General features: G+C 52.2%; 5 protein-coding genes across 5 annotated transcripts; 1 reads left to right on the forward strand and 4 right to left on the reverse strand.

The window, feature by feature from the left end:
* Nucleotides 1–39: 39 nt before the first annotated feature.
* On the reverse strand, nt 40–3,195 carry MRS44_009018 (uncharacterized protein; the record flags this gene model as incomplete). The annotated part of the gene is made up of 12 exons (XM_065621145.1): nt 40–230; nt 284–325; nt 378–468; nt 544–576; nt 628–677; nt 1,270–1,313; nt 1,365–1,567; nt 1,624–1,728; nt 1,798–2,544; nt 2,594–2,956; nt 3,017–3,090; nt 3,144–3,195. The coding sequence occupies 12 exons, from the start codon at nt 3,193–3,195 to the stop codon at nt 40–42; spliced, it is 1,995 nt and encodes a 664-aa protein (XP_065477217.1).
* A 699-nt stretch (nt 3,196–3,894) lies between these two features.
* MRS44_009019 (uncharacterized protein) lies at nt 3,895–5,494 on the forward strand (the record flags this gene model as incomplete). Its single annotated transcript, XM_065621146.1, has 3 exons — nt 3,895–4,287; nt 4,355–4,585; nt 4,679–5,494. 3 exons carry the CDS (start codon nt 3,895–3,897, stop codon nt 5,492–5,494), a joined length of 1,440 nt encoding a protein of 479 aa, XP_065477218.1.
* Nucleotides 5,495–5,894: 400 nt separating this feature from the next.
* MRS44_009020 (uncharacterized protein) lies at nt 5,895–7,692 on the reverse strand (the record flags this gene model as incomplete). The annotated part of the gene is made up of 8 exons (XM_065621147.1): nt 5,895–6,116; nt 6,165–6,342; nt 6,402–6,958; nt 7,004–7,063; nt 7,111–7,123; nt 7,172–7,376; nt 7,427–7,567; nt 7,626–7,692. The coding sequence occupies 8 exons, from the start codon at nt 7,690–7,692 to the stop codon at nt 5,895–5,897; spliced, it is 1,443 nt and encodes a 480-aa protein (XP_065477219.1).
* Nucleotides 7,693–8,539: 847 nt separating this feature from the next.
* Nucleotides 8,540–10,227, reverse strand: MRS44_009021 (uncharacterized protein; the record flags this gene model as incomplete). Its single annotated transcript, XM_065621148.1, has 5 exons — nt 8,540–8,852; nt 8,910–9,130; nt 9,183–9,262; nt 9,312–9,823; nt 9,872–10,227. The coding sequence occupies 5 exons, from the start codon at nt 10,225–10,227 to the stop codon at nt 8,540–8,542; spliced, it is 1,482 nt and encodes a 493-aa protein (XP_065477220.1).
* A 583-nt stretch (nt 10,228–10,810) lies between these two features.
* On the reverse strand, nt 10,811–12,732 carry MRS44_009022 (uncharacterized protein; the record flags this gene model as incomplete). The annotated part of the gene is made up of 2 exons (XM_046272755.2): nt 10,811–12,355; nt 12,406–12,732. 2 exons carry the CDS (start codon nt 12,730–12,732, stop codon nt 10,811–10,813), a joined length of 1,872 nt encoding a protein of 623 aa, XP_046132485.2.
* Between the last annotated feature and the right edge of the window lie 715 nt (nt 12,733–13,447).

A 13,447-nucleotide genomic window follows, 5' to 3' on the forward strand; every position in this document is an offset into this window, starting at 1 on the left:
GGTAGGGGACAGGTCGACCCCTATGACCTGCGCAGAATATTAGCTTTGGTCGCTCTCTGAGATGGTCGCTCTCGCCTCAGTCTCGGGATGTTCGTCAGCATAGTCAATCGCCCAGATGCCCGTGCCAGTACCCAGGTCGAGAACCCGGCCGGTCTTGAATTCGGGAAGGCTCGGCGGGGAGAGACCAAGCTTGTTGTCAAAGGTCAGGAGGAACAGATTATGCTGCAAGTCTGAAAGACAAGGTGTAAGGACCCTGAATAGTAGAGGTGCGATATATAATTACCCAGTCTGTTATTTTCGGTTTCGTCATTGGGCATGTAATATTCTGGAACAGGTAAGAAAGGCTCCGAGTTTGAGAACACATTCACGCAACCTACTTCCGTCCTTGTATGCGTGGTACGTTCTCCCGTTCTCACATCGATAATTCAGAATCGAGCTGCTCACGCTCGCAGTTGATGACGAAACGTCCTATACCATCGTCTGCATCAGCGATTGTGCTCCGTCACAGCACGTCAGAGTAGGCAAGATGCCATCCATGCTTACATCACCAACTGACGAGTCTCGGTCGTCGTCAACCTCAATTGAGGGTCAGTTCATATTTGTATCATGCTAGAGAAGTGGTTCTACATCAACGAGAATAACAGGGCCTGCGTCGGAGGTGGCCATGTTGCCAGGCACTGAACGGTCTCAGATGCGCACTGAGGTCCTTGGTCGCTATGTGTGTAGAAGTTTGGGGATTATGCCTCAAAGATGGAGCAGCGGTCAATTTTATCATTTAATACCGCTGACCCCCCTTGTCTGTCACTCCAAGCAGGGACCAATGATGCTTCAATTAGGCGTGGAGTTGTTTTCTCTCCTCTCGTCGGCAGCATGTGCTCCACCGACAACCAACAACAACTTCTTGACTCTCTGGGAGCAATCAGGTGTTTGAAGAGTGGCTGCGGCTTCTGATTGGTGGAGGATGCAGTTGAATAACGAACGACAAGCATAACAGCGGAAAACTCGCCTGCTTCCGGAGTATCCGTCCGTATATGTATGTACTCGCGTCAGACACGTCACATCATGGGGGAAATGTTGCAGGCATGCAGCGGAGCCGGGGCCTGCTTCCGGACAGTGGGCCGGCTTTATTTGGAGTATTTATTAAGGCCGACCGCCATGACATAACTTTAAAGGCTTCATATCAAGATGGTTTTGATGCGGTCAAGGTATTTCATTCTCATCCCTCTGCTAAGCAACTCGCTCCATGGTTTAGTTATTTAAGCCACCCACCCAATGCTCGAACCTTGTGCCGACCAGAAGAAATGTGAGACCAGCTGCCAGCAGCTTTTCAAATCATGGATCGTCTTTCCACCAACTTCCAATACCTAGGGGCCAGTGCTGTGCGGATTCTCTTGCCCCAGATAATCATCGGGACAAAGAGGAGCCCAATTGCAAAAGCAATACAGCCACTGAGGATATACATATTGGTCAAGCCCATGGTTTTCATCCATGGGACTAAAGCGAACGGTACTGCGACCGAGACGGCATTTCGGAGAAAGGCCACACCGATGAACGCTTCCGCCGTGAGCTGCAGGTTTTAGAGTGTGAGTAGTGGGCTTTCCCTTCGCATTCAAGAGAGCTTACCTCGCGGTATGTGTCGACGATGAGAGTAAAGGTGATGTCCCCATTTGCTCCAAGTCCAAAAGCAAAGAAGGCACCGCCAATAGACGGGTATATCCAGTGCATCCCCTAAGTAGATGTCAGCATACTTGGTTTCTTGATTTCCTTAGCAAATTGACTCGCCCTGTCAGCAGTAACGCCAAACATGATGATGCCACCAGCCATGGCGATAGTTGGGACAACAAGAGGGTAGAGCCTCATCTCGGGCTCAAAGACGCCACCATTTCGACGCGCCAGTCGCACAATGACCCAATCAGACAAAGGGCCCCCGTAGATACTGCCAAAGATGTTACCTACGAACGGTCCCAGTGTCATGCATCCAATGCCAAATGTTGTAAAGTTGTACGGTGGCTGCGCAAAGATGATGGAGACAACAGACATGTAGAGAACGAGCCAGCAGACTCCAGATGCGAACTGCAAGGCGGTGAAGAAGACGTGAGGAAGAGTGATGACGTGAAGCGGAATTACGAAGAGATGTGGAAGAGACTCTGGAGTAGGTGTGGTAAAACGAAGGCGCTGTCGCCATGTGTTGATTGGGATTGTAGAGTCGGTGCGCGTCATGGTGGTAGTAGTAGCATATCCGTCTACTTTGAGATCCTCTTTGTCATGTTCGTGTGATTGATTCGAAGATGTGGCGACCAAAGATGTGGAGTTATCAGTTTGACCAACCGAGACGGGCACAAACTTGGTTTCCTCAAATAAAAGAACAAATGTCACAAAGAGGGCTGTCATGGCAATGGAGAGTGCGTAATAAGACCAACGCCAGCCTTGTTCAGCCGCCTGAGAGCCAGCGGCGAGAGGTGTGAGAAAGGAGCCCACCATGACAGCGGTAAAGTAGACAGCGTTGGCTGAGCCACGCTGGTGGACGAAGAACAGATCGGCAATCTAACCAAGAGTCAGGGCGGCACCCGAGGAATCAAGTGGTGAAACCTACAGTCATTTGAACGGATGTCTCGTTAATGGCTCCAGCCAAACCGGTGATTATAGAAGTTAAGATCAGCTCGGTGTAGGAAGATATGGAGGATGTCCACCACGATACGGCGGCCAGGGCTGCCGTTGAGACGACATAAGTCGATCGACGACCATACTTGATTGTAAGCGGGATGAAAAAGATGCAACCCATGGCCAGTCCAGCCAGTTGGGCTGACTGAGCGTGGGTGAGCTGGGTGATGGTAACTCCCAGGTCGACGGTCATTTGCTGCCAAAAGACAGTCTGGATAGAGAGATTGGTAAAGGCGGCGACGGTCACGGCGATGGTGAGGCCATAGTTGAAACACTTTCTCCAATTGCTCCAGTTCTAGGTGCGCCAGTAAGTACAAGCGGCTGGTGCATAATTGTTACCAGGACAAGGGCTCACAAGTGGTTCATTTGGGTCGGATGACGGAGTTGGAGAGAGCATAAAGGTTGAGACACCGGTAGGCTCTTCCGGCTCTGGATAATGAACTCAGCATAGGAAAGCAGAGGCGGGAGCATGGGACCCTTACGCAGCACCAACCGGACCGTGCCGGGAGGAGCAGTAGCAGTTCCAGTTGCCATGACAAGAAAGAGCTAGTAGAACTCCTAAGAAAAGACGAGACTGTTGACGTTTTTCGTGTAGCTTGATCTAGACCTTGAAGTTGGGTGTTGCCCTGTTTATAGATCGATATCTGAGACCAAAGGCAAGGCCATTCGAGTGCGTGCACACATGCTCTCTAATCTGTATGCAAGGAGGGGTCTCAGCTAATGCCGTTTTGCAGACCCGAGGCCTCGGACGCGTGAAGATAAGCTGGCCAACAATTGAGGTTGTTCCGACCCCCGGTCGCAAACTCAGGGGTTGACGCAGCCACGTTGATACTGCAGCTGCACGTCGACAACGATGCCGATTCTGGGGAAGAAGCAAAGTATCACCACCTATACACGATTAGCTCGACTCCATTTCCTCTTGACCCCTGCCTCACCTCTGCTGGTCCTTTCTCTTCTTGGGGATCTTCCTCAAGGTTCCAGATTCTCCCCACACGAGTTGATAACCAAGCCACCCTGTCAGGTGGTGATAAGCCCCATGGCACCAGACCTAAAGCAGAAGCTGGATGCGCCCCCGGCTCCATCTTCCTCTTTCGTCTATAAACTCCACGGATCTCCGGGAACGACGCGTCGTTGGCGGCTCCATCTTCTCGATCCAAACATTCCCCTCCCCCACCCCCCAGACCAAGGCGACCGAATCTCGCCTACCTTGCCCCCCCCCCTTCCCCAGAGGAAATGATGGCCCGTTCCCGCGGGGGATGTCTCAACTGTAAACGGCGCAAAAGGAAATGCGACGAGACGCGCCCAGGCTGCCAGGCTTGCGAGAAGCGGGGGATCATCTGCGAGGGCTATGCCACGCCCTTGCGTTGGGCGAATGGCATCGCCTCGAGGGGCCGGTTCGCAGGCGCGTCGGCCCCAGAACCTGTCATCGGAGGAGCTAGCAAGGCTCCGGTAGATGATGGAGACAGTGCCGGGCAGTCTTCCCCAAACTCAACCTCAACCTCTACCCCTGGCCACGCCGGCTCCGTCGCCGCTCGCTCTGACCTATCACCGACCTCGACCTCGACCGTGTCCGATACGCAGGAGCAGGTGTTCAGGAAGTGTTGGACCTCCTCTCTACCCCCCGAGGTAAATGCTTGCTAAGGTTTGGCTAGTTCTCCATTCTGGACTACATCGGCTGTACACCACGGAGCAGCACTGCTGGATCCAACCCTTCTTTGAAGAGATGGGTAGGCAGAGCCCTGCTCTGGTCGTCATCTCGGTTGCTATCCAGGGCTACCTTGATGACCGCGCCCGGGGCCTGTCGGTGGCATCCATGGAACGAGTCGACCTTGCCCTGCAAACCTTCCGACAAGAACTATATGACCGTCATGAGAAGATGCATACCGCCACTGTCTGTGCTGGTCTGTTGGTCTGTACCATTTGTGTAGGTCCCCAGTGTTTGCCCATACTCCCTTGGTCTCCCTGCCTATGCCCCGTCCTATAATTCGCATCTTAACTAATAGTGGCACCTATGCAGCTTTTCCAAGCCCAACCGTGGACCATGTACATCGATTTAATGGTGAACGTCTACGACCTACGACATAAACTGACCGTCCCCGGTCTAATACCGATAGAAGACTCGGGCACACGTCATGTCTTGGAGGTGATGGGTGTCATGGATCTCCCGTCGATGGCCATTGGTCGGACGGGCCAATCCGTGGGAGTATGGAAGCTCCTCCGCAAGCTCCAAGACACCCGAAAAGAGGGAAGAATCGATGAGATCGAGGTCGCGTCAGGCATGCCCATGTCTCTGCTGGACATATTCGCCAGCATCCTCGACAATGACGTCGAATATACCGAGAACAGGCTGTGGAGCTGGGCAGGACAACTCGGCGAGTATCTGCAGTGTCATCTGTGGGACTGTTGGAGGTTCTCGGCTATCCTCGAAGTCCGGCGTCGATACAGGCTGGAACGGAAGCAGAAGGGAGTCGAGGTCAATAACGACCAAGGCTCTGCGGCGGTTCCCAACACAGAGCTGATCCTCTGCCGACTCATGTCATCAATGGACGCCCTACATCGAGCATTCGAGTTGCCGCAGAACCAGCATCTCTTGGTTCACAACGGACTCATGTACCCTCTTGTCACCGTCAGCCTCGAGGTACCCCTTCTGCAGGACCATCCAGACTGGAAGCATACTCTCGACAGTGTGCGAGCCACTTTTCAAGAGAGGGATACTTTTAACCTGATCAACGTGATATTCGATCTTCTAGACGAAGCGTGGCAGACTGGCACCTCGACTTTTGACATTGAAGGGGCGGCACGTCAGCGGGGAGTTGAGATTGCTGTTTTCTAGGGAATTCGGGACCAAGATATTTTACAGAGGCGTTTTGAAGGGAAATTGCATGGACTTTGGGATACCATATATGCCTTGGGACTCGTTCGCTTATCTAGGACTGTTGGCGTACTGTTGATGAATTATAACTCTTCGAATCATTTGATCTTGTTTACCTATCACGATTAGCATTCCACTGGGTCACCTAACTAGATAGAACAAGATTTAGGAGATGACAGCATGGTTGAGAGGTAAGGTGAGGGGTCTACGGTTCATGTTGAGATCGGCCTTGGACTTGAAATTGCATCAAGGAAGGATCTATAATAGTGGTACAGGAACCAGGGGCCATCAAATAGGAGTTCGTTAATGTTGGTTTATTTGAATCTTTACAGCTAGCTTTGTTATATGCGTATCTAGCTTGCTAGGGGATCTGATGGTCCTTAGCAGGAACTCCTGCCGTCCACTGATACTTGGAAGCTGCGTGCTCTGGCAGAGGATGCTTCTGGCCCTTCAAGCCATAGAAGTTCTCGCGGTAAGAGCCTCCTGGAACCGCATAGTCGTCCCAGAATAGCCCTCTTGCCCGAAGCTCTGGAAGCAGCAGGTCGATAATATCCTTGAAAGACTGAGGGAAGAGAACATAGGCCTAGAAGAAAGGTTAGTCGTGTTTGGGTGCAGAGTCTGGTTTGCTTACAAAGTTGAAGCCATCAACGTCAGCCTCGTCGATCCATTCCTGGAGACCGTCAGCCACCTGCGAGGGCGTGCCAACCAGGAGAGGACCGTTTCCTCCGAGACTGATGTGCTCAGCCACAGTGTGCTTGGTCCACTTAGAGTTGGGAGGCGCGAACTTGGCATATCCTTCAACAGTTGATCTATACAAGTTTCAAGTTTAGCTGAAGAAACCAAATGAGTTTTGACTGAAAATACGCACCGGACAGCGTTGCTCTCAACTTGTCGAAGTTCCTCATCATCCCCATACTGGTTCAAGTCGATGCCAGTCCAGCCACCAAACAAGGACAATGCACCCTCGTGAGAAGCATACTTCTTGTACTCGTTGTACTTGGCCAAAGCTTCCTCCTCAGTCTTGCCGATAATGGGAGTCACCAAGGCAAGAACCTTGATCTTGCTGGGATCTCTACCAAACTGATCCCGAGCCAACTGTCGAATCTCGGCAATGTTCTTCTTGCACACCGAAGGAGCGTGAGCGGATGTGAAGATGGCCTCTGCGTGCTGGGCTGCAAAGGCTTTTCCGGCTTTAGAGGCTCCGGCTTGGAGAAGAAGAGGCGTTCGTTGAGGGCTGGGGTCCACGAGATGAGGCCCTGGAACATTAAAGTACTTTCCTTGGTGGTTGATTTGACGGACAAGTTCTGGGTCGGTGTAGATGCCCTTCTCTCGGTCTAGCTTGACGGCATCGTCTCTCCAGGATGATTGGAAGAGCTTGTACATGACTTCCATGTACTCTTCGGCTTGGGCATATCGTTCATCGTGCTAATAGGTCAGCAATAAGTCAATATCGAGGCAGTAATGTCTTACATCTAGTTGTTCAGTTCTACCCAGGTTCCTAGCAGCTGAGTCTAGGTAACTTGTGACAATCTGCAACAAGGTCAGTTAAGAACAGCGGTTCGTATCAGGCTTCCTACATTCCATCCCAGTCTATGTAGATGTTAGCATAAGCCTGCTTAAACTTAGTGGGCTACTCACCTCCCCTTGGTCAGATGATCGACAGTCGACAGGCGTCTAGCAAGATGGAAAGGCTGCTCATAGGTTGTAGAGACTGTCACGCCGAATCCAATGTTCTTGGTCGCTGCAGCCATGGCAGGGACCGTGACCAGGGGCTCGGTCAGGGGCCATTGGGCTCCAGAGATGATGGCAGGGTCCAAAGACTTCTTGTAGACATCATAACCTCCTACAAGATCGTGAGTTTCTGGCTCCAGGCCTGGGGTTCTGGGTTTATACCTAGAACATCTGCAATAAAGATGCCGTGGAACTTGGCTTCTTCGAGAAGCTTGGCCAGCTCGACCCAGTGCTCAGTGTCCTTGAACTTCCACGACTCATCATCGGGATGTCTCCATAGTCCTGGTGACTGATGGCCACTGCCTATGATTCCAAATGACAGATCAGCATCACGTCAGCTCTGTAGGGCCGGGGAACCAACACATCATCACAAACGCATTGACAATGAGGTTCTTCTTGCCCTTCGGGCTCTCATCTTGGGACGCCATTCTTTCTGTTGCCGAGGTAATGTCGAACTCCGATTGGACTGTGCTCAGTTCATGGGTGTTTTCCTTGAGACACTGTCAGACTGCCGGTCTTTTATGATATCCCGGTCACCGACGACGCGGGCTCCGATGTAGGTAGATATTGCGTGATTCTCGTCATCATGGTAAATCCTGCAAGTTCCTCGCCGTAATGCAAGACCAGCAGGGTTCTCCTCTGGCATATCTCGGCACTTGACGGGTCGGTTAATCGACGAGTGTTTCCTCAGGCGGGGACCACGAGGCGATGGCGCAATTATCAGCGCTTCTTGCTCATGCTGATCAACCCCGCGCAATCACGTCTAGAACTTGTCGGAGAGCTTCCAGAGGCGGTTTAGTGTTTTCCATGTCCGTTATCTCGGGATTTTCACGTCACTTTTCCGACTGTTGGGCTTTTTTGGTGGCTGCCTGACAGGCGCCGGACTCGCTCCGTTGAAGATGTGGTGAGATCTTGACAGCTGCTTGGCGTTCTCGGGGATTTTCCGAAAAGAGATAAGATTGGAATCATTTCAGGCTATCATGACCGTGCGTCTTAGTTTATCAATAGCTGGTCTTGGCTTGACAGCAGTTGGGAAAAGATGCTCCGGGTCATGAGATGACAGAGACACGAAGGACTCCTTTGAATTCCATCGTATTGGAGGTTTTCTTGCAAATTAATTTTTTTTAATCAATTGCTTAATTTCTTTCAGTTGGATACATCTTGTGGTACCATCTTGATTTATAGAGTCTATCGTTCTACATCATATTCTATAGATTCTAGATGATAGTAACCCCCCAACTCAACCACCCCAAACCAGATTTTACTATATCTAATCTATTCCTTCTTGACCTGCTCAGTCTCCTCACCAGAGCCCGAATAATCATTCTGGCTCTCAACAACTTGGGGAGTAGGAGCTTCCTCCGACGAGCGTGCAGATGAGCCAAAGTGCTTCAGCACCGACCACGCAGGGAAGAGCGAAAGACCCCAGAGCAGGAAGTTGAAATAGATACCTCCAACTTCGGCAAACACCGGAATGGAAGTGATGCCGTAGCTGACTGCCTGCCAAGCCGACTCGGTACCTCGGAGAAGGGCAGAGTAACGGATGATTTCGTCCTGGGTGTCGGCCAAGTTGTGGATGATAAAGTACCTAAGATGCGAGCATTAGATAATGAACTTTTACGTGAAATCCTTCGAGCGTCCTTACAAGAAGAGGTAGTTCAGCTGGAAGCCCAGAGTCAAGAAGACAAACACAGCAAACGCCGCGCCGAATCCATCGCTGCTCCAGTCATAGGTAGGCCTCGTGTGGCGGAACCTAGTCGCGAGGATCGTGGCCCAGATCCACCAGCCTCCTTGCAGAGTGGCGATGACAGCGAAAGAGGAGCGGGTTCTGGTCTTCAATGAAACCGTAACTCGATCAAGCCAAGTCTGAAACCCGTTGTTAGACCGGTATTTGTATCAGTTTGTATGGAAGACTTACTCCAAGAAAGTTGCCAGCAATGACGGCAATCAGACCACCCAGGAAGGATCCAAGAGCTCGAGCTCGCACAGAGAACCACACTAGAACAGTCAGCATATGTCATGGCCTTGAAAATCAACTTGTCCTTACATGAGAGGTAAGTGAAGAAGACAGCCTCGGCAAAAACGGCCTGGCCAATGAAGAGAACAATCAGGAGGAACTTCTTAGTAAAGAAGAGCCTTCCAGTCTCCTTGAGCTCAAACACGGGGCTCTGCTCAATAGACAAATCCACCTTCTTGCCATCAGTCCGCTCCACCTGGTGAGGCTTGTTGAGAAAGAAAGCAACGAAAGGACCAGCGGCTTGGATAGCGATGAAGATGAGGAACACAGTGTACGAGACCTTGCCAGCCTCGTTGCGGTCAGCGTTGAGGCCGAGGTTGATAGCACCACCCAGGATCTGGCCCGAGAGACGGTATGTGAGCCAGTAACCGAGAGCCTTTCCGCGGTTCCAGGGCTCGGGGTATGCGATTGCAATGGCAGCTTCGGCCATCCAGAATACTCCAGCAGAGATACCGCAGAGAGCAGCACCGAGCAGGGTCAGCCACTCGGTTCCGAACCTGTTGTTGGTGTACAAGCCTGCTGCATAAGGGGCATATCCAACTCTACAATGTCGTCAGCGGCGAAACCTGTAACACATCTCTCAAACATACGTTCCGAAGATCAAGGCTCCCTTGATACCGATGTATCGAACCAGCGTACTAGAAAAGTAGCACGACAGAACCATGAGACAAAAGGTCAGGGCGTTGGCAGCGTTGACCAGCTTGGGCGAGGCTGCACCACCAGCGCCTAGCGAGTTCATGGCCGTCCAGATACCAGGAGCTGCAAAGTTGCAGAGACCCAGGATGGTGATGTTGAAGAATGTGGAGCGGTGCCACCTCACTTGTTTCCCCGTGTCAGCAGTAGATCGTGCATGATGGAAGGATCTCCATTGCAGAGACTCACCAGGGTGGAGTTGGTCCTTGGGAGGAGCAACCTCGCTGTCTTCGTGACGAGACTTGGAAGCCATTCTGTCTGTCTCACTCTTGCAGTAGTAGGTAACAACAAGAAGAACTTGAGAAAAGAAAAGATGAGACCGACTGGAATATCTAGTGAGACACAGAGCCCTGGCAAGAAAAAAAAGGGTGTCAAAGATCATCATTTATATTTCCCTTCCAAACCTAGGAGCCGTTTCTCCTTCGATAACGCAGCACGCAATACCATCCCTGGGACCCTACATGGACAGGCTCGACTGCCGAACCTTGAGGCGTGGCCCCCATCTAGCGCGAACGCGTGCCGGCTGCGGGATTGCGTATTTTATCGCCTGGACCCAGATTCTCGGATGCCCTATCCTCTCAGGGATGCCCTCCTCTGCACATGCCGACCCAAGCTGCCCTATCTCTGATCTCGTTCCATTGGGTCTAGAGGTTTCTCACTTGGCAAAAGTCCGTTCCGGGTGTTAGTGTCTTTACATCCCTGCTCCACGTGGAGTCGCGGCCGACTTGGTGGCTTACGCGAGCCCAAGGGCATATGGCGTGCAAAGAACCATGCTATTGACAATTCGAACACGCATTCTATTCTATGCAAGCTCTTTCTTTACTAAGTTTATCAAGCTAAGGAATGCTCCACCAGCTCTCATGCACGTCGCGCAAGTCTATCTCGTCTGGACGTTTCAGATACGGCGTCAAATCCGCCTCTGGATCCGTCTCCTTTCTCGTCCACCCATTCCCAAGATACCAGGCGAACCGGTTCTTCGAGTCGCCGAGATACTTGTACTCCCAGTCCTCCCACCTCGGCTCCCTCCGAATCGCCGTGATGTGCCCAGCGCTTCCCGGCCAGAGACCGTGGATCCTCGCCCCCGGTCTCCCGCCATTGTACCAAGAGCTGCACTTGTCTGTAAGGACAGTCTTGGCGAAGAAGGCGTCCGAGAACTCGGTAAAGTCATCGGCAGCCTTTGAAGACGGTGTAATTGACTTGATGCCCTCTCGCGACGCCTTTCGGAGCAGCTTGGCAAAGTAGGTCAATTGCGTCTCGACGCTGTGCGGCACCGTCCCAGATGGACCCGTCGCTTGAGGACCGTGGACGAAGAGAAGGTTTGGGAACCCGGGCGTTGCTAGTCCAAAGTAGGAATAAGGGAAGCCATATACACCATCAGCCTTCCACAGGTCGCTGAGCTTCTGCCCGTGAGCCTTGATGGGAAAGGGAGGGACCATGTCGACGTTTGCGCCCGTAGCGCAGATGACGGCGTCGACATCCCTCTGCACGCCATCCTCTGTCTCGATACCAGTCTCTGTGAAGCGCTTGATGCGCGTCTGGATGTATTCCACGTTGTCTTCAGTGATGGCCTCCAGGTATCCCGGCCCGGGAGTAAGACGTCGGCAGTTGGGGGAGAAGTCGGGCACAATGTGCTCGAGTAGCTCAGGCTTCTTAACGAGTCGCTTCTTCATGATGTTGATGAACTGTTCTCGCAGCTCATTGTTCAGCTCGCTGTTCCGGAAAAACGTCCCGAAACGTCGCCAGTAAATCCCCTCGAGATCCTTTCTGAAGGCCAAATACGCATCCGGATCTTCTGCCCACTTCTTCTTCTCCTCTTCTGTGTAAGGCTGGGGCTCAAGCTTGCGCTCCTCTCCAGCCCAAGAGGCAGCGATCCACGTCTTATTCCGGGCGTAGTGGTCCAATTGGCTCACAACCGGCTGCAGGTTCGCCACGACCTGGATGCCACTGGCTCCGTTGCCAATGACCGCCACCTTCTTGCCCTTCGGGTCGAACTCGGTGTTCCAGTTAGATGCATGTCGAAGATGTCCTTTGTAGTCGGAAATTCCAGGATAGTCGGGCAATTTCCAGGCGTTGAATCGTCCAACAGAGGTCAAGATGAAGTCGTTCTTCTCAACCGTCACCTCGTCCGTCTGCACATTTCGCACCGTCGTGATCCAGACGCCCTCGGCATCATCCCACGAAATGTCCTCAACCTTGTGGTTGAGCTTGGCGTACTTGTAGACGTCGTATTTCCGCGCGACAGACTGCCAATAGTCTCTGATCTCATGTCCTGGGGCGTACTTGTCCGACCAGTCCGTCTTTGGCGTAAATGTCGACTGATAGACGTGAGAGGCAATGTCACACCTCACGCCAGGATACACATTCTCAAACCATGTTCCTCCCTAGTATCTTGTTAGTAAATTGTCACGATTGACTGATTGCTTACACATACCACATCGGCATTCTTCTCATAAATGGTGAGCTGAATCCCCGGCACCTTCTTCGGCAGCAGGACCCCTGCCGAGATGCCAGCCAAACCGCCACCGATAACACCGACCCTCAAGGGACGAGGCTCATCGACAAATCTGTCGATCAGGGTAAGGCTGGGATTGTGGTAGGGAGAAGTGGCATCGACGTTTGGGCCATCCAGCACGGGAGCGGCTCCGTTGGCCGGGGCTGGCTTCTCAATGGGCAAGCTCCCCGGTGCGTCGTGCGATAAACCGGGCTTCTCGGCAGTCAGGAGATTGGCCGAGCCATTGATGACAGCTGCTGTCGCCATATTCGCGGGGTAAAAAGAGGGTAGGCTACTTGTTCTTCAAGACAAGAGGTATGACCTTCTCATCTGGTTGTTGAGGGTTCAACTACGGTCCCTATAAGAAGTCGAAACGACGGTTACTGCGACTTTCTTTTTCCCTTATCGTGACTTGCACTGAGCACGTTAACCCGTTGGTCCGTGACATCATTCCCCTCCAAATACTCGCCTCGCAGGGCCATTCGCTGATGCAATTCTCGTCCTTCTGTCACCATGTCAACACCCCTCAATCACGCACCCGCCCCACGGTCTTTCACCATCACGGCCCCACCACCGGCGACGACTCCTTGGCATTGACATGGGCTCTAGCAGCCAGTAAGGAGTCTTAGTGGCTTATTATCCCCTGTTTAGATGCAGATCGCTCTTCTCGGGCACATCTGGCATCAGCAAAAGGCGTCAAGGGGACCACGAGCCGAGCGGGTGGTACGCCGCAATCGGCAAACCGAGCTGGGCATGTCGGACTACCACCGACCCTTTGAAACGATTCTTATAACCAATGGCCTATCTAGCAATGGAGTGCTTACGTACAAATCCCGAGGTAATGGCTGGGTAGTTTGGAGGTATTGCTCATTCGTCCAGGTTGGTCAGCACGAACCATTGAGCTCACATTTATGGATGAGGTAGCCAAGTTTTCTCCAGTTTCTTTGTTCTTTTTCCAACTCCCGCCTATTTTGTCTTCCAT

Source organism: Fusarium solani (assembly GCF_023522795.1).
Source record: "Fusarium solani strain SB1 chromosome Unknown bctg00000005, whole genome shotgun sequence".
NCBI lineage: Eukaryota > Fungi > Ascomycota > Sordariomycetes > Hypocreales > Nectriaceae > Fusarium > Fusarium solani.